Raw genomic sequence first — 24452 nt, forward strand, 5'->3', positions numbered from 1 at the left:
TGAAAAAAAAAAAAAAGGAGGGGGGGGAAGGAATGGATGAAGGGGAAAAAAAAAAATCCCTTTTCCTGACTAATACTAATAATACAGGTCAAAATGTCAGTCTATCTACAATTAAATGGAAAACAAAAAAGGTTTTCCCTTTTTCCCATGGTACAATGGCACTGGAATATAAATTACCGATGAAGATGAAATAATACTTCAAAGCACATGGGGAAAGGCAGCGCAACGTTTACAAAGTATTTCCAACCGCAGGACGAAACATTGAAGACAACGGTAACCAATGGACTTCAGGGGGTGTCGGTGAATAGTCTAAAACTAGCATGCGGTAGGATTTTAGGTCCCTATAGTCTATGACCCCATGATATGCTTTGTTTAACAAGGGCAGCTGCAGTTATCAACAGATGTTTCGGCAATAAATAATTGGTATCATCTCAGAAAAGATCCATCTACCTGGGGAGAAGGCATAATGCTGCAAACACTGCTCCACTATTACAGCCACATTAATCTCCCATCTAGCCAGGTCTCTCAGGGAGTTTACTGCAGGTGTTTATCCTGGGAGAGAGCAGACAAACGCTCCAAAGTTAGAGTGCTGCGCGGGGATTGTAAAGGAGGTCAACCTCTGCCATAAATTTCTGTCTAAGGCCACACACACCAAAGAGAAAAAAGAAAATAAATACCCAAGAAGCAGCCGCTCCCCGCCTCCCACCGCCCTCCGCAAGCAAATTCAGGATCCCCACGACGTGGGATGCTGGTGAGGGGATGCTGAGGCTGACACCTCCCGGCCCCGCAGTTGGCTTTCCTGAGCTTCTCAGTGCTCAGTGCTATTCAAAGTAATTGTCATCCCCAAACAAAACTCGTCCTCCTTACTCGGGCAGGGCCATCTCTGAAGCGGGTGAAATCTCCTGGCCACCTTAGAGTTAATAGCAGTTTTGCAGCTGGGATTTCAGCAGAGCCAGAGTTCCCTGCCCCAAACCCCAGATTTTCAGGCTGGACCGCCCCTTCCCACAAGAAATGCGACTGTGTTGGCTTCGGAAATGCACCACTGAAAGCAAAAATACCCCCAAATCCTCACAAAACTCATCTTTACTTTATGTCTGTCCTGCCAAAGGGATATTCACTAGCCTCGATATTACATTTACTATTGAAAAGGGAGTCATCTGCTTGCTACAAGTCATGACTGGCGTGCTGCCGAGAAAAATCAGAAAAGCAAAAAGCAATCCATGTTTCTTGCCGCTTTCTAAGCTTTAAGCTCAAACTCATCACCTTACAGGATAGGATCCCCAAGCACCATCTGGATCCTGCAACGCCTTACAGAGCCAGGTATCCTTCACTCACAGTAGAAGTCACATTAAATTCTTGCCTTTCCTGCCTAGGTTTTGGCCAGCTTTGGTCATCAAAGGGATCCTGTCCAGTGATCTTCTTGAAAAAAAAATCAAAGCAGGTGATGAATTGTGCACGCCCTACTCAAGTGTGTAATCCTCACTGCCTCCTAGCAGTGCTGAATTAAACAAGGCACAGCATTCTTTTAAAATTCACTTTAAAAAAAAAAAAAACACAAAACTTTACATAGACATTCGGCATTTTAGTTTTTTTATAATGCCAGCTCTTCAGCTCTTCACTAAGGTAATCCAACATTAGCTTAGGGGAAACAGAACTGCCTTGTGACACCACAGGAATGGACAACGCAAGTGCCCAAATTAGCGTGGGCTGAGCACTGAAGTGAGCAGAAACAGCATAAATGCAGTCAAAGTCATCGCTGCATGTTTGAATGAACGAGGCAGTTGTCCTGCAAGGTGCTCAATGCATGGACAACCCCTATATATGTCCCAGATCACTTCCAGACAAGGCAGAGCCAGTGCCTTTACTATCCGGGTGCTTTTTTCCTTGCACAGCGGCAGCCAAACGCCTGGACACACTCAAAACTTTATGACTTGAATGCATTTTATTTTCCCTGAACTGGGAGAGCACGTAAAACTGTAGGTACCAGCAAGACCTCAAACCAACAGCCTTGCATGGTGCTGCACACCCATTCGCCATGAGCTACGTAGACCAAAAGCCTAACGCCAAGACAGAGCTCCCAGTGATCTCCCAACCTTGGCTTGCTGGCAGTGGGAGCAGAGGGCAGGACTTTCCTTCCCTTGGAGAGATGCCGTGGCGACAAGGAGATGAGCCGCCTCGCGAGCAGAAAACATGTTGTTTCATAGCAACTTTAGTGAAAAAAATTGGAAACTATATGTAGCTTCTGGGTCCCCCCTCTTGTCCAAGGACCGAAATAAAAGTCACTACTTTGGCCCTTTGGCCTTTGTGAACAGCCTCATCCCAACACAGACTCGCACACCTCAGCTTGCCAAGCAGTTCCTCGCCTGCTGCTGCCACCGTGCAGAAAAACAAGTCCCTGAACCCACAGGTGATACTACCTACCAGGGCTCTGCGTACCCTCAAGCACCTCAGCGGGACATTTTACACAACAGGTGTGTTGAACTTCATACCAGCAAATCGGGGAGCCTCACGCTGATCATATCTTGCAGGTTTGTTTTGTCTTCTGGGCCGAGGTCTTGTTTGTATTGCCACTTCTCCGGCACAAAGGGCCACTTCATTTCCTTTGCCTCCTCCAGAAGGGTCCTCAAGTCCTCAGGAAGCAAAGCTGAAAAGGTCAAAGAGCAGGTAAAGATATTGCAGCAGCTTCAGCCGTTACACTTAGGACAGAGCACCGACCCCACAAAAAGCATACCTCCCCTGCCTCTCAGACCTCCTTCCAGTTGCTACCAGCTCTTAACTCCTGCCACCAGCCTCACTAGGAGGGAAGGTGAGCTCGCCTGTCACCGGTTACCCTTGGCTGCTCTGCCCTGCAGGTAAACGGGAGCCATCAGCCATTAAAAAGGCTTTTAGCAGGAAGTCACACCAGCTGGTGGCTGGCTGGCTGTGAAGAGCTACTCAGAAAGAGGAGGAAACCTGTTCCCCCCAGGTGACAGGACTCCTGGCAGAGCAAATGGGGACAATAACACAGCAGACCGGTCCCCCTTGCTCGCTGGTGGCACTGGCTGAGTCAGCTTGAAAAGCCACATCCAAACTGGGAGATAAACCCAGACCGTATAAAGCAATTAGACAAAGTTCTAAAGGGATGTAATAAATAACAAGCAGATGCTCTTTAATAAGGATTTGACTGATAATTCAGTAAAAAAAAAAAAAAAAAAAAAAGATTCTAGCCTGAGTTACTCAACATGCTCCAAAGCAGTAGCCATAGACTACAGGAGACGCTTTCCCTCAGCACAAGAGAGCTCACTCAACAAAGCAGTTTAAGCCAAGTGCCTGGGAACCGCTATTAACGTAGCAGTGCCCACAGACGCGTGGCAGATACCAGCTATAGCCTTGCTCTGAGATTCCCTGACTGAAACTGATACACTTTCTTTGAAGCCGGCTCGGCTAATTCCCACTAGCTGAGGAGCTGCCCTGAGCTTCTGCGTTCCTCTTACAGTTTGCAACAGAAGTTATAAAGAAGTTAAGAGAAGGTGCCCTTGGTCCAGGCATGCTCCTACCCAGCACGGCCAGCACCGAAACCCCAGTCCTCACACCTGAGGGTTTCCAAACCCTATCCAAAGCACAGCTTCACTCTCAGCTGGAAAGGCCAAGCGTCAAGGAGTCAAAAGACTTTGTTTTTTTTTTTTTTGGATGACGGCAAATTACTCCAAGCTCCCACACATGGCCCTTGATTCTCCAGCAACATGCCAGAGCTCGCAAGGCAAGAGCAGCATTTGGCCCATGCCCTGCTCCTTCCCACGGCTGGCCCTTCACTTCCCATATAACCATTGGCTTCAGTTGGATCTCCAACCTGACCTGAGTAAGGATGCAACTGCTAGTGGGAGCACACAGCTAGAGATCTGGGCTTGGATTTGTCCCTTCCCTTCAGCTGCAGCCCACGTTTTAATTTTCCTTGAAACAAGGGTGAAGCTGCAGCCCAAGTGTGCTGTGGTGCTAACCACTTGGCCGGGCAGACTCTCTGGCCAATAAAAGTGGATTAACAAGGATTATTGACCAGATGGGGTTAATGGCGATCATCAGCTGCAGATCTAGCTCATTCTGGCCATTAATCCCCAGAAAAAGCCCTGCTCAGAGACCACCACTGCTTCAACGAGGCAATGCAATAAATATATTACTACTTATTCTTTAATCAACCCTTTACAGGTGACTGTAGAAAACGCACTACATAAAAAGACTATTTCACGTTCATATTACAGTGCATTCACCGGTACGTTTTTCCAAGGAAAAAGTGTGAAGTTGAATACGTAGGGCCCTTTTTCCAAAAAGTCACCTTTATAAAGATTAGTGCTTTTTCCAACCAACATTTTCTCACTTGTTGCTGCAGCTCTGGACACCCTTCCTGTTACACATCCCAGCTTCACACACAGCCACGTTTCCCTGCCCTTCTAAAGCGGTGTCTGGAGGGGCTCAGCCCTCCACGCCGTGGCAAGGTGGCCAAGCGGCTGAACCAGAGGGGAGAGGAGGTCGTGCTCCCACCCTCACACCTCTCACCGCAAGATCCCTGCAGGAGTAGGGATACCCATCTCATCACAAGGAACGCAGAGTGATGGACAGAGGGGTTTATCCCCCTGTGTAGAAGGGGGAAGACCGAGCTTCCCAAAATCTTTTCCAAAGGAAGGTGGGGAGGGGGCCTGAAGGCAGTCACAGCAAGCACATGTTTCCCCATATGATCCCGTAGGACTACCATTTTGGGGAGGGATCTAGAGAAAGAGAAATAGGATGCTTACACAGACAGCCTTTCTGTCTCCTTCTCTACCAACTTCCTCTGTCTTTCCCATGTGATCTCAGGCTTACTTAAATAACACTAAAACAGGAAAAAGTAATAGCGTCAGCAGCTATGAAAATCATCACTGGGATAACGTGGACCTTGGTAGTCTCTCTACAGCATAAAGGTATTACTGCTGTCCTCGTGTTCCCATTTCCCATGTTATCCTTAATTAAACCTTAATCCCCCTCCTACTTGATGCACCAAAGTACAAAGAATATGGCCAAATTCTTTAATATTGAACTTTGAATTTTAAAGAGGCATCCTCAGCGGTCACTACTGCCGAGTCGGTTAGAAAAAGAAACCAGGGTAACATTTTCAGAAGGATTTGGCAATCTAGGAGCCTTCAGTCATCTTTGGGGTTGGACATTCCCATAAGCCTAGCAGGATACCACCAGGATACCACTTCGAGCCTTGCTGTGATGTCTAGTTGTCACCGCATGGAAATAAACACAGTTAGAGTGGTAATGACAATAAAATGATGTTGTATCGCAAGAACATCCGCTGGAACCACACCAACCACTTGGAGAGCTCATGTGAACAGTGCTGCAGCTTTCAGCTAAAATCCAAATCCTAGGACACGAGTTTACTCTTGTAACAGATAGCTGTTCTCATTGCAGGCAATATAAATTCATTGATTAACAAAGGTTGAGCTGGCACAGAAGTTGACTGGAACGATTTCTAGCCTAAACAGAAATAAAAAAGCAATCCAGACCCATCTAACCCAGATTCTGCCCCCTCAACTAATGCCAGATAATGATGCGCTCCTCCTCTCCCCTCTGCCCCCCATTTGTATGTATTTGGCTTTCAGTTCCTCCTACGCCTGGCCTGAGAAAGCTGGGGCAAACAAAAGCAGCCCCGGGAGGAGAGGGGTGCAAAGAAACCCCCTCCATCTCTGCGCTGGGAGGGTCCCCCAGAGGGTTCCCCCCCAAGCGAGGCCCTGCCTTCCCCGGGCAGAGAGCCCCAGCAGTTATTAATGTCGCTGTCACCGCCCCGCTGCTGGGTATTTTTCTTTCAGCTGATGGGAACACGGTCCTCGGAAAAGCCCAAGCATCACTTCAGGCTCTGATCGCCTATTTCCTGAAGCAGTTTACCTGAAGGACCATGTCTAATCGAGTGATTATAAGGGCACTGATTTACCTTATCTGGAACTAAACTGATTATTTCTCATACTTTGTGGTGTTTAATAGGAGAAAAGGAGGGAGGAGGATGAGGGGAGAAAAGCTCTACCTGATTAGGAGTTCCAAGAGCCTATTCTAAGGAGCCATAATAAAACTTAAAAGAATTTGTGATGAGGAAACAAAGTGCCCTTTGTTGAAAACAAAAAGAGAAGAGAAAAATCTTCCAGTATCCATAACAGAAACCTATACGCCACCCTCCACCGCAAACAGACTTAGGTGCTTCAGAAAAAGGCAGCTGACCTCCCAGCAAGAACAAGGATGGTCAGAACAACATATTCTCAACGGCTCTGCGCTCGGAGACAAACAAAGGATTTTAAAGATCAAATTAACATTATGGCCGAGTCATTCATGCAAAGCAAAACTAAACATTAGTAACACTACACGGGAAAACGGACAGTGCTGCAGATGGGTCATGCAAAGAAAAACCTGCACATAAAGAGATTTTTTTGGTGGTTTTTTTTTTGCTAATGCCTTTGTTTTTCTCCCCAGAAATTTCACCTTCATCCTTCCGTATTTGCTGAAGTTATTTTTCTGTGTGGTGGAAAGGAGTACATAACCTCCCTACCCCATACCGAAAAGGTGTAATTCAAACAAGTATGGCAATTCAAACGTGGCTTTTAATGCACAAATAAAAAAAGCTGTGGCGATGAAGTTATGTAGCCCTCGTAAAGTCTGAGCCTAGAGAAAACTGACCAGAGTGCATTACATCCTTTAATGATTGACGTGAAACTGGATTTCCACTGGAATTAAGAAATAATACACTTTGACAAACCACTCTCAAAGTGCCACAGCAACACCAAAATAAATGCTGGTTTCCAGCAAGTTAACGCCAGTGTTAAAACAAATGAAGAACCCTTCTATTACAGCTTTTGCTAAATACTGCTTCCGTTTCCAGTTTTTTATTCCAGTCATTATCCAGCGTGGATTTTCCCTTCAAGAGAGATATGGCAAGTTTTTTTTCTTTGGACACCACTTATAGAGGTCACACACATTTTACAAGATAAAGATTCAGGCAATGAGCTCTTTAATATATTAGGAGAAGCTGACAAACAGAAACAGCCCTCCCCCAGTTCCTATGAAAGGAGAGGAAATATGTGCCCTTATTCAGAAGTTGCATCCTTTTTTTTTCTTTCCTTTTTTTTTTTTTTTAATAACTGAAATTTATGTGCATCAGCAAACTTTTGGGCATTGTTCTTCCCAAACTAAACTGTTCCTTACGGCCTCATGTTTACTGAAGCCTAAAATTAGAACTGACAGCAATTCACTGCAACAAAGTGGACTTCTTTCCCTGCCTGCCTGTAGCCCGCATCCCATTCATGGCCTCGAAATCCAGGCATCTCTTGACACTCATCTGCCAGGAGAAGAAAAATAGGGCAGGGCTGAGGACTGGCGGCTGCTGCCGTGGTCCCGCCGCCTCTCCTGGGGACCTCACCTTGGCACCGCCGGTATTCTCGCTCGTCTTCCTCGCTCGTGTCAGCCTGTGCCGACAGGAGCGTGTCCAGAGCTTGCTTGCACTCCTGCAGCAGTGCGGCCACGGCATTTTGATTATTCATGAAGGCTGATCCCACTCGGCTGTGAATTGGGTGTCCCCGGGTGCACGGTGATCAATTACTTAAGAGAAGACACGGATTCTAAATGAAAAGGATCCCTTCAAGGCTGAGGTACCTGGCGAACAAAGGAGGGGGAAAATGATTAACTAAAGTATCATCAATTATCTGAAAGGCTCAAGCAGGGAGAAATAATAGGGGAAATACATGAAAATACATGACAGCCTCGGAGGACTTTATTAGAGGAGTGTGTGAAATTACTGCAGGGTCTCGGTGACAAACTGTGCGAGGCGGACATCTCCGAGGTGCCAGGGAGAAAGGACGGGCTCTTCAATGGAGCCGTGAAACCCCAAGCAGGGAAGTGACTAGCCAGGCTGTGCCGAAGCCCTTTGCACCTGGGAGGCTCAGGCCGTCACTCACTGTTAGCCGGGATTGAATGGCAGAGCCGTGCGCGCTCCGAACTCGCAGAGGACGCCGCGTGCGTTTACCAGACCACAGGGGCCGTCTCTTTTACCGTGGGGCACAGCAGCACATCGCTCTCTCACATCCTCTCACGCTAGGCCCGCTCCTGCCACATAACGCAGCGTCCTACCATGGTTTGGTTGAGGTGATGGAGCAAAAATGGTCTTTGAAGGAGCCGGCAGGAATGAAAAAACTTTTTGCTGGTGCTGCACAGCATGCAGCAGGAACTCGCCCAGCACAAAGCCACAGGCCCACAGGACGAGCACTGGAGCTGATCGCAGCTTCACCAGCTCTGCGACAGACAGAAGGGACTGGGGCTTTCGCCCACCTTATCAAATACACACAAGGCTTGTTTTTGTCACAGCTGGGTCTCCCACAATCAAGTCAGATACTTAGGACATTGCCAATGGCAATGTAGAAAAAAATGCCACAATTTCCACCCCAGGTATCTGGCTCAGCATCTGCCAAAACAGTTGGGCAGCTATCAAAAATGAAGCACAGAAGTACTTTGTTGGGGGTTTTTTTCACCAATTTGGTGATGGTCTTGCTTAGAGAACTACTCCCATAGTTTGAAGCAATATAGTCTGAAACAGCCTCGTGAAAACACTTCTAGAATTGGGGAAACAGTAAGACTATGAAGGAGGAAGGGGAGTGGAAAGGAACACACATACAGGCACAGTTTGCTCTGCTGACTAGAAACAATGTATATTTTAGCAGCTTAATTTCCAGACAGTTTTTTTTCCCTTTCTGTTGCAGCTCTGGGATTGCTGGATCCCGGAGCTGGTAGCAGATAGCCTGTGTTCTCAACGGCACCAAGTAAGAGCAAGCTGCCAGACTGAAAAGCAGAGGGCAAAAGAGATGCACTCATGCGAAAGCAGAGAGGATCAGAGAGCCTGCAGTGGAAGGGCAGGTGGAGCAGGGCAAATGATGGGATTCATCAGCAAAGAGCCTGGAGGCAGGAACTAGTCAGTGGGGCTGTGACTGACCCTGCAGACAAATGTCAGAAAAAAGAAATTAAAAAAGTAGCTGTGAAAAGGAGAGTGAGGACAGGAGCACAGGCACGTCAGAGCAACTGAAGAGCAGGGTGGACAAGCAAAAGATCCGCTAGATGCAGAGCCATGGATAAAAACTTAGGGAAGACTAACATTGTTAAACGCCCAACATTTCCTAGCATCTGAGGCTTGGCTTTGCGATCGCAGCGGTGTTCTGCTGGTGTCAATTCTTTCCTTGCAACCCACACCGTGCCGCACCTCAGCAGGGCTTCCTTCTACTCCAGCTGCACTCCGAAGCACGGCATGAGAAGGTCCTGGCACAGTATTCAACCAGCTGCAAAAGCAGACTGTAGTCTTCACGTTCTGGAGGGTACAAACCATCCTCTAGCAGGAATCAGAATCCCAGAATAGACTCATAGAGTATCTTGAGCTGGAAGGGACCCCTAAGGATCAGCAAGTCGAACTCCCTATGCCAGGAGTCTCAAGAGTACAGCGTCAGACTGAGCTCTGCCCAAGTTGATACTTCTAGCTTCCTTTTCTCCAATTGCTTTTGTATTCTAACCTGCGAGAGGATTTGGAGGTGTTTTCAGAAAACAGGTACACATGCAGGTATCAACACAGTCCAAGAATACAACTCTTAAGCGTGGCAAAGTTAAAAGAAAGCCACAAATGCAGAATTTATAGCTGAAGGCCTCTCCTAGCACTTCTCTTCCCGTCCTGGTACAGGATGTTAAGAAACAAAGCAAAAAGGCAAACCCAGAAAGGGTTCTCCATCTTTCGAAGCTCCAAGTAAGAGCAAGCAGGGCCACTCCACGCAGGCCACCATTCCGCAGGGCTTGAGCCAGGTGAGCATAGCTCGGTGCTGGTAACGGGGTGCAGGCATTGCGCCCCGTATGCCAAAGGGATGGACCAGGCACAGGGCCCATTTAGGGGCTCCCGTCAGGAGCAAAAGGAGACAGAGCCAGAGCCAGGGCTGGAAACACAGCTACAGTGATGCTATAATCACAGTAACACACCTATGCTAGTGTTGCTTGCTCCGTTAACTGCACTGACATCTGCTAATTGATTTATCTGATTACCCAGCGCGGCGGGAAGGAGCGTGCAGCCGTCCCACGAGTACCTCCCAGGTTGGGATGAAGCATCCCTGCCATCTGGCCCCGACTCCATTCCTTTGTGCAACTGATTTCTCAAAAAACCTCTCGTTTTTGTGGGAGTCCCCATATAGTCCGCACACATATACACGTATCTCAGATCCACTGTGAACACCAGTCCGACCGAGCAGAGGAGACTGCTTCAAGAGTATGCAAAAGCATGCTGGAGAAAGCCTGCCACCTCACAGCCCTGGTAAATACACGTTCATGAACACAATTTTCTATGAAGATGCCCTAAAGCAAACAAGTGCCGGGATACTTGCCTTCACAAAAAGTAACGTGGCATTAAGAGTATCCAAGGAAGCTTACAGACATGCTCCAACTTATCTAGGTTGCAGTCCGGAGCTCAAAATTAAGTCTTTTACACCCAGCTGGAGGGCTGCAGCGCTGCAGCCTGGAAGATCACCTTGGGTCTTTCCTGTAAGCAGGAGGGCCCCATGGCTTTGTGAGCCACACAGACTGCCAGTCTCACAAAGAACTGACGAGGCTTAGCGGGGAAGCTTAAATTAGTGTAGAAGTACAGCACTTGGCTTCCTAGGATTGTAAAGATTTAACTCACCGGGAAACTGCCAGATCTATAACAGTGATATATGAATGTCAGCAAGCGAGAAATTTTTCTTCAAGTACGTTTTTCCAAAGAACTGGATAAACAGCAAGGACACTTAGAGTAATAAATAATGATTTACAACAGCAGTGACAACAAAGTGCTGGAACCGTACAGAAAAGCGCAATAAACTGTACATTAGTACTCAGAAGGAAGATAGCCTTTTGAGAGCCATCACTAGGGGCAATGACTCGCATCATAAAATCAGCTTAAAATGCACCGAAGAGCTTTAAACTACAGCAGCATCCCTTACACAGATGCCACTTTGTAAGGTGCGTTTTGTGACAGCTGTAGCATCGAATGACAGCTGGGACACGAAAATAACCAAGCACGCAGCTTACCGACCTGGGGCAAACGCAGGACCTGAGACCAAAGCCAAACAGCAGAACCAGCAAAAACTTCAGGGGCCTTTAGAACCTTCTCAATGCTTATTAATTAGATTTCTTAAAGTACCATTAAATCCTAACAAACAGTACTTTAAGTGATAAAAATTGCAGCTTGGTATGTTGCAAAACCGCCTAGACAAAGATGTTTTCTAAGGACGCACTAATAAATGCTGCAGCTATCATTTTCAAAACACATAATAAAAACGATTTTGCATCACATTGAGGACCTAAGGATTTTTTGGTCACAGCTCCTTTACCCCGGCTTTGGGCACAGATTGTTTTTAAATGGTTGACGTAGTTGTTAGACACTTTAAAACAGAAATGATGAAAAAAAATCTGTGCCACTTCTGGTTGGACTCTGGATTAAAATAACTTCCTACAACAAATATGATGAAAAAAGTAATTACAAAGGTCCCAGGGGATGAGAAAGTATATTTCTGCGGTTGCCCTCTAATCAGAGCTGGGGTTCAGAACAAGAAGAAGGGAGGGAGGGATTGGGTGAGCTACAGAGAAATGATCTCTTTAACAAGAAATGGGCCATACTGTGACATTTCAGAGCCCTTGGGCTAGAAGACCAAAAGATCTGTCAAGATAAAAGAATTTTAAGTTCTACTGTGGATAGAAGGAAGCCTGGGAGTCAATCTAGCTAGTTTAAGACGACAATTAGCTTTGGAGGCTTTAAGAAAAAGAAGATGTAATTGCCGCATTCAAACTTCAAATACGGCAAGCATAACAAGCATTGGTTTCTCAGACAACATCATTTGGGAAATTTTCCACAGCATTATGGTCCTGAAACACAAATTAGAGATCGCCAGACCTTTTCTCTCTGAAAATATATTATCCTAATTTTCATCTTATTCAGGCTACCCTCCAGTTCCAGGGAGACTAATGAAGAGGAAGCAAAGACCTGATGAGTTCCATGTGGAGACTACATTTATGGATTAATCCCAACAGGGAGCAAATAAACCTTATTCCCAGAGCTCTCGGTTGGGACTCGACACAATCAATCGAGGAATAGATAGTTATTTATGACTGAGGCTGTTTTGACTTTCAAATAAACATTTTAATTATTTTAAGTGCTACACTGGAACTTAGAATCTGAGCCCTGTTTTCATTTTGATGCCTTGTTCTCCTCCCTCCTAATCCCAAACCACTCCGCTCATTATGATACCGTGCAAATGATACTGATTTTCATGCTGACAACATTTGAAAGCATTTGCCAACGTAAAATCCACTGGCTGGACAAACTAGGGAAAAGGAAGGAGGAAACAGGAGGAGGATCCCTCCGAGCAGAGCCAGTATAAACGAAAGGAACACCCACAAACTACACTGGGCCTAAAGAAGCAGATGCGCCCAACTCCGACACCCCCTTGTAATCTTGTTGGCACGCTCTGATCCATCGTTGTGTGCTACCTTGTCTGCTCTTACAAGCAATTCTCATAACCAAAGCACTTAAGAGTGTTCTTTTTTTTAACAGCTATTTTTAAATTCAAGTTTCTGCACCATTTACACTTCTAGCTTTTCCCTCTGGTGGAATTCAACAGGCTTTCCCGTACACTTCAGCCATGCCAACACCACGTGGCAGGACAGCATTTTTCATGTGTGCTGGAGAAGGAATCCGTGCTCTCAACTCTGTGAAATCTGGTTTCCTTGTTCTAATCAAGTAATTAACTGCCCAACATGAAGCCTGCACGCAGCAGCTCATGGTGTACCATGGCCTACCCACACGTAGCTTCACCAAGACCAACGAAGCTACAGTAATTTTGGAGGGAGCTTTTTAAGCTGGTACAGTCTCTTGCTAAATAAGGACGAGAGGGGTGAAATCATGACACGGAGGCAGTGCTGGATCTATTCTCACTGCACCCCCTCCTGCAGCTGGTCGAGTTACGGTCTCATCTTCACTCCATATTCTGTCTCCCCTTGTTCTCTGTAGGAAGACTGAAAATATTGCAAAAGATTGTCCCTAGAAGAGCGATTGAACACTGAGGCTGGTATTTTTTCCTTCAGCAGGTAACAGGAAGCACGCACATCGCTCGGCACCCTCAGCTGCTGTTTCTCCTGAGGATTTGCGCACAAGCTTTCTGGAGTCCTTCCCATTGCTCGTGTCAAAAGTAACAGCCTCAACTTTATATTCAGATTTGGCAGCTTGAGGGGAAAAAAAAAAAAACACATAAAAAGAAAACACGCTTACGACAATTTAGCAAAGGCTTCAGTGATTTGAGTTAATATCGTCTTCCACAGAAAGCATATTCAGTTTCCTGACTATTTCACTGCACACATGCTTGTGTTTTCCTAGACCATTTACCTTTCTTTTCAGTACATGGAGGCTGTGCTACGTGAAAGAGAAAAGACGGTTTAAAAGAAAAAAAATAAATCGATTTGCTAGGGGCTCTATTTATTTATTTAGTTTACTTCTCTGGCTTAAAGATTAGATGTTTTCTTTTGGTAAAGCTGGATATACCAACTGGCATTGGCTGTATTAAAATAAGGAAGAACCTCAATCAAAAAGCCTCTCCTAAGGCAAGCTTTCTTGTTAATATGCACCAACATGAAAGGCTTTCTTTTCATCCTATACAACTACAGTGTGTGTAAATTGCAGGGGGCTCATTGGCATAAATCTTGGCTGTGACCTCTGAGGTAAACTGGATTTACATTACTTTCTGACAAGAATTAAATGAAGGCCTTGTGGATATATGAACAGCCTTCTAGACTGCAACAGATGGGCATGAATGTGCTCCCTAGGCAAACTATCAGTGACATCTGTGTCCTCCAAATTCTGGTGGTCTCAGCCAATTAGCAGGCAAAGGGGGGGGGGGGGGGGGAAAAAAAAAAAGCCAGCCTCTGCACAGCTACCCCAGCCAGAGCTGAAGCAGAAGTGCTTCTGTTTAGAAATGGGATCAAGAACTGCCTCCAGCAGCAAGGAGGTGGTTAGCCGGCTGGGTATAATACGGAGGTAACGTTACAGAAGAAGCTGAAGTAATTAGGCAGAACAGATATTAATATTAATACAGAACAAATCCCAGCCTCAGCTAAGCCTGAATAAGGCTGACATAATGGGCTACCACGATGGATTTACACTGCTATAGGAAAGAACAGAGTTTTGTCAGTCCTAAAAAGCAGAGGAAGAGTGAAAGTGAAGCCCCGTGCCTGACGCAGCTAAGGCAGGCGTTGCAAAAGCCCGGCTCTTGATCCATATTCAAACCTCCACCACATCCCACTCTCCCTGCAGCAGTGCGAATCAAGTACCCGAAGAGAAACTCTGCCTGTGCAGACCTTAGGAATCATAGAATATATCGAAGTTGGAAAGGACCCATCAGGATCATCAAGCCCAACTCCCAGAGTGCCTCCTCGGGTGGATGGGGTTGGGTAAGCAACATACTCAAAGGCTGCTGCACCTGCTTGCCCCAAAGCTCAGCTTAGGGCTTTGTGGAAGAGCATTTAAGTTGCAAACACACCAGGACAAGAGCTTTTCTGGTTTTGTTTGTTAGAATGAGGTTTGGGATTTCTTAGTGCAGCACAGACACAAAACAGAGCTTCAGTAAAGTTACTCCTATTAAAAAAAAAAAAAAAAAAAAAAAAAAAAGAAAAGAGCACCAGAGCTTGACTTCAAAGCTACCCTTAACCAGAAAAGATTGTTTGCCAGCACTTCTGTAGGGGCAGTCAGGGTGTAGGGTCTCAGGGGGGTGGCGAACACCCACAGAAAGCCGTATAACCCAAAACCACAGAGCAACTGCGCACTGCATGGAGCTGGGAAAAGGGGGTACCAGGGAGCCAAAACTCATCACCGAACTACACAAACTCCGGTTTGCTAAACGCTCGCTGCCCGAGATCCATGTTTTCAGGCCATTCAGTTACACTAGAGGAGTGACCCAGACAAATACAAAACGTACAATAAGCCATTCCTTACGAAACATTCTCTGCCTCCCGGTTTTTAAGCAAGCTCTACACATCCCTCCCTTGGCAGGAGCAGGCAAGACCTCTGGCTAAAACCAGATCTGTGATGGAGTCGGCACCGGGTGCCGAACAAAAGCACCTGTTGTTTTGCCCTGGTCATGACTTTTCAGAGAGGCCATTTGGGCACTTTCTCCTCACCATTGCTATCTCATGTAGTTCTAGGGGATGCAAAAAAGGGAATAATTGAGGGGCCGATCAATAAATTTAAAAGTTCTTAAAAAAAAAAAGAAAAGAAAAGACATAATGAATTTGGTACAGCACATATTTTTAGATCAAAGATGCCTTTGAAGTGACAAACCCTTAATCCATAAACTACTGAAGCACTTCCTTTCTCTCCCAAACTACTTGTTGTCGAATAAAATGGAAGTTAAGGAAATTATCTTTATCTGAAAATGGCCAAAAGAAGCCATCACCTAATGACAGCCTTGTCAAAATGACAATTGGGGAAATTGTTAGGAAGGGGAGGCCTGACGACTGGAGGAATAAGCTTGCTGTTTGCTCTAATCTGGTCAGGCAGGCCCCACACAATTCCAGTCAGCTTGCTGTGTGAAACAGCTAAGTCTTTGTCAATGCGAGCAGAGGCTGGAAAGACCTCTCTTTCATGAATATGTATCACCACCCTCCACGTCTACAGAAAAAAACCCTTCCAAATGGCAAAATAAAAAAAACCAAAAAACAAAAAAACCCCACCAACCTATCCACCACCATAAAAACTAAATCCCAGAACAACAAAATCCTAAGATATGAAGCTGTGGGGAGAGAAAAAACTACTAAGTAATGAAAGCGCACGTTTTGGAAACGGAGCCAGTGGGACCTTCTTCCCAAAGGTTCTTTGGACTTCTATTCCCCAGCAGACCGGGATGAGGCACTTCAAGTCATCACTTGTAAGTACACAACAGCAGAATGGCCCATCGGGGTATATAATGACAACTCCTGCATTTTATGTCTAGCATTTGTCTGAATGTGCTGTGTGGACATCAAACCCCAGGCCACGAATACACACCGCAGGGCTGCTAAGACGGAGCCTCACGTGAATGCCTGCTTACTCGTGCGAGAAGGAAAGCACCCAGAGCAGGTCTAAATGCTTCCACAGGCAACAGTTTCAAGTCCAGGCACCGAGTCAGCTTCGTATCAGGGTAATAAATTTCCTGGGAAACTTACAAATACACACAATTAAAAATAAAGATGATTCTAGGTTTAATAACCTAAATATAGTGCATTAATACAGTAAGAAAGGGTTCCTTTACACGCAACAAACACAACAACACTTTCAGAAGTGGCCAGTGATTTCCCAGGGCTCCCACTAAAACAATTTTCTGAGAGATGTTCACCACTTTCTGCAAATAAAATCCTTCACAACATCTTAAGTCAGACAGTTTGAATCATGGGTCCCACTGAAGTTTGGGGGCTTTTTTTTTTTTTTACATCTATACAATATTAAACTTGAAGCAAACAAAAGACACATAAAACTCAAATAGGAGAACCAAATCAAGCCTACTGGACTGCCCATTGAGGCTGATGTACAGATGGAAAGTGCCTTAAAAAGATTAAATGGCTCAGAACTACAGGTCAGAAATATTGTCTCTGCAGGACTGATGCTGAAACTCTTGTAAGCGCAAACATGGTGTTTAAAGCAACGGAAGGGCAGACAGGGAGAGAACGCAGGATCGAACCAAGCCTACACCTGCTGCAGAAAACCCACATGAAGATATTTTAAGATTTGTCTCTATTGGAGAGCTATGACATCATTAAAGCATTCAACACTGTTTGAAAAGTTACCATCAAATGTTAGTTGTTTTCTTTTTAACTTTGCTTGTAAAACTGCAAACCAGATCTTAATTTACTACAGAGAGCTTGTGGTGATACTACAAATTTCATTTTTTCTCCAAGTAACAAACAGAATATGAAAGTTTGACTTCCAGCAGAGATATCAAGACACAATGCCCAATTTTGAGGTTTACAATATTATGCAATGTTTGCTGTAGACATTTCCATTTCATTAGCATATTCTACTTTACACGAAATCCAGCAATGAATGCTGTCCCTGATCTAAGGCTAATCCTCTTTAAAGAGCTACAGGCTATATTACATGTGGCCACAGCCACGGTGATGCCATGGCTGAATCACTTTGAAGCCTATTGAACAGTGTTCCCTTGTGAGACTACACACAGAGCCATAAACCAACGCTCCCTGCGCTGTGAAATCCTACTGTTTTCATCAACGAGAGTTTCTGTAAGGGACAGACCCTCCCCAGTCCCAAGCACGGGGCTGCACAAGAGGGAAGAGATACACGACTGCCTTTACCACCTCTCGGCACCAATTTACAACCTGAGCCTATATGCCTACAGTTTCTAAACAAACCATCAGGCAGCAACTGCTCCAAGGGAGAGTTACCGGAACAATAAAAGGTAAAGATAAACCAGGCACCTGCTTCCTTGGGCGAGTTCTCTCTCTCACAGTCCAGCAAGGCTTCTGCAATACAGCAGGTTACAGTGGCTCAATCTGAAACGGGGACAGCCAATACAACCCGGAGTGAGACAGAAGATGCCAAAGCGAGAATATTTATTGAAATGTCGTTCCCTCCTGTTTTCTCCTTCTGCCTCTGTTCCACCTTAGACCCCTTTCCGTGGAAAGGCTGACATTTATTTCAGCAAGGTTCACGTATATTTCAGGTCTGTATCTTGGTCACTTCGTTTTAGGATGCCAGCTAGAAAACAAGAGCGATACTGGATTGATTTACTAGAAACTACAATTAAAGCCTGCATCCGAAGAAAACATATAGTGTTGTATTGTGTCAGTAAGCTCCACAACATAAAGACATCGCAGGTAGAGTAGCTCAGGACACCATCATATATATCTTTAAAGAAACAAAACAAAACAAAAAAAGCATCATGTACCTCCAAGGCAGGCTGCATCTCTCACAGCTGGGTGCCCTTAAACATTATAAACTGAGATAATGGAATAGAGTTTTTATTGCCACGCAGCACAGACTGTTGAATCTTTAACACCTTAACATCTATACAAATTCAAAGGGGGAGGGGGGAAACAAACAACCAAATGCTATATTCACTCGTCATGCTATGTATCAGCAAAAGACAGTTTATTTTAGTGCTTATCTTTAACTCTTCAAAGTAACTTTCTGTGTTCAATTACTGCTCTTGAAGGGAGCTGGAAAGGTTGGTTCTATTCAGTTTGCATTGTACACATGAAATTGTCTCCATCTAAATGGTATCAAACCAGACAGAGTGAGCCGATTCAGTGTCTATGATAAAATCTCAGTCCCGGTGAAAGGAACATTTAAGCTCCTTGCTATCAAAATAGTATCTCATCCAAAATGTTGATAATGCAACACATTTAGAATTGCTACTATATACCTAGGAGACAAGACCACATCATCCCTCATGTGGTGAATGTAGAGAAGTACAAAGATGGTGTTTTGGAGGCTATTCCAAAGCGTGCTGAAGGCATGAAGCTTCTGCTTTCAGCTAAACCATTTCACTAATTGTCACAGTTTTTACATGCCAATGGATTTGCCTCAGAGCAGGAGAAAACAGAATTTTTTAAATGCAGCAAATAGATTTTATCACTGTTAGAACCTTATAAATTCCCAATACAGTATTTAAAATACTTCCCACTAGCCAAACTATGTATTGTGATGCCTTTGATTACTGCTGGTACCTGGCTGCTTTGCAAAAGTGCATCTTCCTCAGTTTAGCGCTTTAAAAGAGGAAATAGCAAAGAGCAGAGAACATCAAACTGAAACACAAGGGTTATGACTTAGGGAGAACATACCTCTACTGTAATCTTTGACGGAAACCTGGACTGTTGTTCCAGTTCTTACTGTTGGTGTCTTAATGGTCACAGTTGATCAGTGGGATTAATAAAGGTTGATAAACCCTCACTCAATGGTTGTAATACACTGGTTCAAGCCTTCTCTTGTTCAGATCTTCAACATCAGATTTGACGTGAAAGATGGAGCTTCCACTCCCTGGCATGCCCTCTGTCGCACAGAACTCAAGTCAAGGTGTCGTGCTGCGCACTGGGCTACCCACAGCAACACAGACTTCTCTTCAGCAAGCCTCGATAAGGTTCAGTCTCATATAGCTTGTGAATCTGACACGGTCAAAAAATGAGATATCATGAAGATATCATAGGTCATATGTAGGAATTTTGCGGGGTATCTGTAGGGGGAAAGAAATTACACAGGAATTGCATACTTGTTGGAAGCAATTAAAGAAGGAAAAGCCTTATCTGTACGCCAAGTATTTTCTCTTTCTAGTTTGAGAGAAGTTCCATAAAACAACAAATGTAGGGAGACATATATTCCAGCTACAACTGTAGTCATGTACAACTAGGGGAGCAAAACTTCAACCGGTAAATGACCTCCACATACAAAGGTGGGAGATGACAACCAAATAACTGAAAGCTGGACTCACGGCTATTGGTAAACAAAGAGAACTCCAGCAGGGCTCACCAACAAAGGGCCCACAGCTTTCTAACTTTTATAAGAAGGCACAGGGGAATGCTGCAAGCACAGTTACAATCAACAGCTGTACACAGACTACTCATCCCCAACATGCTTCTAAGTTGCACAAATTATTTTTTCATTATCAGCTCTGCTGAAATTCATTTGGATACTCTTCTCAGAGAAACATGATGCTCCAATACGCTTAAGACTCCAGGCTTTGTTCCAACTTTAAAAAAAAAAAAGACAACAGGGAAGAGCTGACAATTTTTCTTCTGTATCAGGGCTTAAAAATGATTTACTTTTCATTTTGAGCAAGACACAAGCATCTGCTCTATAGCATTGAACCTCCCTGACTCTTCTTTTTCTGCTTCTTGTCCCATGAAAGCTGGAATTACAGGAGCTCCTCTCCAAGCTGCAGGAACCTTCCCTCCAAAGACATAGCTGTCGATAAGAAGGAGCTCCAAATCACAAGGAACACCTCCACCTCTTTCCACACTGTCCCTGCTGTGCTTTCTTTTTCTAGCCCTGGATCTCTAACAGCTATTTATAGCGAGGGCAGCCAACCTTTCAACAGAAAAAGAAGGGAAGTGCTGAGGTCCCACTACTGGGTCTTGCTACACGATGCCAACAGACAGATCAGCCTGTTCCACCTCCCAGTCTCTTCCCAGTGTTTATTTCCTTGCTGCCCCACGACTGCGTGGTTTCCCTTGTCCTTTAAGTCACTCCACAGGTGTCTAGTGCTGAGCAGCAAAAGCAGACTGGGGAGAAAGCAGAAATAAGGGCACCAGGATGGATGAAAGGGAGAGAACCCAGATGGAGGAAGAAAGGCCCCAGAGAACAAAAAATGGGTGGAGGGAGCGGCAGAGGGGATAGGAAGAACAATCGGGAGGATGGCGAGAGGGAAGAAAAACAGACAGCAAAAGGGGGAGGAAGATGGATCTGAGATAGCAGACCAGCAAGAAAGAAGCCAAGGGGAGAAAGCAGAGGGGTTCAGGAGAAGGACCAAGGGCAGACTGTGATGCAGAAAGAGAGAAAAACCCAAAAAACAGAGAACTTGGAGAGGGGCATAAACTAAGTCCCTCTTGTAAGAAATAGTACTCTTCACTAGTCAAGGTGAGCTTCCTTATCAGTTTATTCAGGTGAGATGAGATGGGAAATGGCAGAGTTCTTTTTCCTGAGTAAACAAGGAGCAAAAAGTAAACAAACAGAGGGAACTGTGCCATCTCTTCTTACTTTGGAAGACCTCCTCTCTGCTTCATGGAGTGGAGTTGTTCTTGGCACTGGGATCTAAAAAGTTCAGTGAATGCACCTCCTTCCCATGCATCTCCTCCCTCTCACGCTGAGATCCATCCGAGTAACTTGCTTTATCTTTGGAATACATATGTCTTTGAGAAGGACCCATTTCTTTTCTGTTAGAACATGAGGCACTTGGTTGCTATACAGCAGCAATAACTCATTGTGGAACCTAGCTACAGGTTGTCGCATACTCTGTTACACCTTTCCCAAACAAACTCTTGGAAGTTACCGCTGCCATTATTACCATTAACTTACAAGTACCACAACAGCTCTTGCAGTATCAAAATGAAGTTTCTGACTAAAACAAAAACAAACCACCAAAACCAAAACAACAAACCAAACCCCAAAACCACACAAACAAAACCAAAACCTACAAATTACCAAAAACCCCAAACCAAACGGTGGCTCCCCATGTCTGGTCACACATTGCCACCTACTGGCTCCTGCCCCTGTACCCTCAACAGCACTAAGGTGCTTTGGGTCCAGAAACAGGCTGTGAAGCTGAGAAGAAGAGCAGCTGGAGGGCACAGGTTGGTATTTGAACCCAATACACAGTTACAGGTGTAGGCAGTGAATGTTACTATACCTTAGCAGTGCCTACGCACAAGCAAACACGTCCACCAGCCTGGATTTTACGGCTCCAGAGCAGCATTCAGCAGTTTTTCCGCTAACCTCACCACAACAGAGGCTGCGCTTCACATCTTTCACCCGCAGGACGTGGAAACACGAGCGCATTGCTTGTGTCCCCTTGTGGCGAGAGGCCAACCCTGCAGAAAAACGACATCTCTACTTACTTGCATTAAAACCAAACCCCAATGCATTCAAATCCACCGCGAGTATTTCTAATGCCAAGTTTGACATGAGAGGTCTCACTGGGTCACAGCATCTGCTGCAGTACTGACACGATGGCACCACTGACAAGCTGTACCAGGGAGCGGGCAAGCCGGTAACAAAAAAAAAAGGGCCACCAGAAAACCAGAGAAATCATACTTGCACAACATTTACAAGTGCAGACACCCTTTACACCTGCACCCGTCCTGTCACACAGCTGGCAAACCTCAGCACTACATCCATACTTTTGATAACCACATGTAAAGTCTGGCCTTAGGAGGCAAAGCACAGGACTGCGGTGAAATCTCAGCACCACTGACATCAGGCCAGACTTGGTGTTGATCCAACAGGATAAGATTTTCTTCCTGTTAATTTAAACAGCAGAGAGAAATAGAAAGGTTTCTTAGGGTTTGTTAAAGCACAGGGTAGAAGCTCAGAAAAGAAGATTTTATGTTGAGTCATTCAGAAAGAATTAGCTGGAAGACCAAATACCCAAGAACACTCCTACCACTCACTGACCCAGAATACAACTTCTAGAACCCTTCTGACCTATCATGAACTTCCCAGAAAAAGAAACATACTGGCCCTTGCTGACTCAGATTTTCAAGGCCGATCATGACTGAAAGCAATGTAACAGTTCCCAGTAGCTTTCCATTTTCCAGATTTGTCTATTAAAGCTCTGGAGTTATCTGAAGCCTTAATGAATCATTTGTTAGAAAAACAACACACCACCACAGCCAAGCTAAAACCACCTCAGTCTTTCAGCCTATGCATTACAAATACTTAATTAGCCCAAACGTCTAGCATCTATAATGTGACGCTGATAATTACACAGAGAAGCCACACTGGGCATACGTAAGCAGGAAACATCCGTTTAAAGTAACGAGCATGACTTTTCGTTGGCCTTCCTCCTCTCCAGAGATTGGCAAGGCAACGAATACAAGTGTGTGAAAACCAGCCAGCTAGAAGGCGACTTGAAAGGAGTGGTTCTGTTCCACCTTTATTCATACCCCACGAGGTCTTCATAATGCAGGGGAATGCCGTGTGCCACCGGCTTTGCAGTGCGGTGTGGGAAGGCTCAAATTTCCATCACCTTGATTATCCGTTGGATAACTCCAGGGACACCAGAGTAGAGTCACGCTCCGGAAAGGAAAAAGCACGTCTAGGGAAAGTCACAACCCCAGGGGAGGAGAGGGTTGCGCAGACACCACCAAACAGGAGAGCGGCAAGAGCGACAAGGTTAGCGTTGACATCAGCTCCCCTGGCCCGTGTCCCAGCAGCTTGCTCACCACGCAGCGCAGCTCAGCTCTACAAAGCTTTACACATTTACTTGCAGTTTCGCTTTTGATGAAAGGAATTTCATTAAAAACAAGAAGTTATTGTAATATAGGAATTAATTGTAGTAAACCACGTAACCATTTTAGCAGGAAAGAAAGCACAGGCACAGAGCACCTGAATATTTTTTTTCTCATATGGGGCAAACCTGGAGTTGTCTTCCTCAAGCCAGCAGCATTTCAACCAGTTAAAAACTTACAGAAGACAGAGGGGGTAAATCCAGTTCCTGTCCTCTTCTGTACAAAATCATACAGAGCTATATTTAAATTATAAATTAATAAGGAGTATGAAGTTAATATGAGGTTACATCATCCTAGGAAATAAAGGAAGAATACTTACATGCCTCAATAGGTACAAGTATGGTAACAGTCCTATCAGAAAAGCTCTCTCGCGGTCCAGGAATTAGGCTCCTTCCGGAACTGAAGGGCTGATGGGAATTACAGCCATCAACAGATGCAATAAACGGCAGTGTTGCACAACTCTGGCTTTTCCAGAAGACAGCAAAACGCTTTTGTGTGAGCACACACGCCCAGCCCTGCCTGCTGCAGGAAAGGCATTCTGCTAAGGGACACACTTGGAAGAAACTGTTTTCCTCCTCTGTTTTTCAACGTGACTCCTTGCAAAACACAGTCTAACCCCTTTTTTTCTGATCTAAGGGGAGAGGGCCACAGGCAGCAGATGTACTAGCCTGTGTACAGATAAAAGCTATTCTACAAGAACCACAAAGAAATTTATCAACCCAGCAGCGTGTCAACCTGTTTGTTGAATAAATAAAAGGAACCCACAAACGAAAAATCATTTATATGAACCAACACAGTATTCCTCTGTCTGTGCCAAAGCAATCAAACCTACAGTACTTAAGGCACAACACCCTGCTAGTCACAACACTGTACAAGCGCAAGTAAGGGATGATAACAAGTATCTTGGAGTCAGACTGAGATGAAATTGTTTGGGTTTTTTTTCTGTTCTGTGCTTGGGAGTAATCGTGCCTGTAAGAATAACAAAGCAACTGAATGAAGAGAGAATTGCTTATTTTTTCCTACCAGATGGCAGGGCTGCCTCAGGATTTCTAGTAAACTGGGCAGTTTTCAGCTCAGCTTAGATCAGCAGCCAAAGAAAGATTAGGTTTTTTCCCCAAAGGCAGTGCAATGAAGCTGAACCACTGTTGCTTGATGCAAGTAGCCATATACCTCAAGACACTTGATTTAAGAATATCATCACTGAATGGTTATGCTTATAATGTGCTGCTTACTAAAGTCTTTTAATTCTTCAAAGTGTTAATTTGTGGTTGGAGGGTGAAACTGAAATTATTTTGCCTGGAATCGGAAGCTGCACGTTCTCCATCGTACCCTTGACATCGCTGTGCCAACTGGTTTGAGTAAGTCACTCCCCAGCGTGAGACTTTTAGACACCCACACACAACCCCAGACAGAACTGCGGC

General features: G+C 45.0%; 1 protein-coding gene across 1 annotated transcript in view; it reads right to left on the bottom strand.

The window, feature by feature from the left end:
• The window catches only part of ALPK1 (alpha-kinase 1), a 29598-nt gene extending 22060 nt beyond the window's left edge, over nucleotides 1-7538 (bottom strand). Inside the window, exons 1-2 of the mRNA XM_009888189.1 lie at nucleotides 7418-7538; nucleotides 2490-2644 (exon numbers count right to left, since the gene is read on the bottom strand). Of these exons, the coding sequence (XP_009886491.1) occupies nucleotides 2490-2644; nucleotides 7418-7538 (276 nt within the window). The remainder of the gene's footprint in view (nucleotides 1-2489; nucleotides 2645-7417) is intronic.
• Nucleotides 7539-24452: the final 16914 nt, after the last annotated feature.

Source organism: Charadrius vociferus, unplaced genomic scaffold, assembly GCF_000708025.1.
Source record: "Charadrius vociferus isolate BGI_N301 unplaced genomic scaffold, ASM70802v2 scaffold767, whole genome shotgun sequence".
Lineage (NCBI taxonomy): Eukaryota > Metazoa > Chordata > Aves > Charadriiformes > Charadriidae > Charadrius > Charadrius vociferus.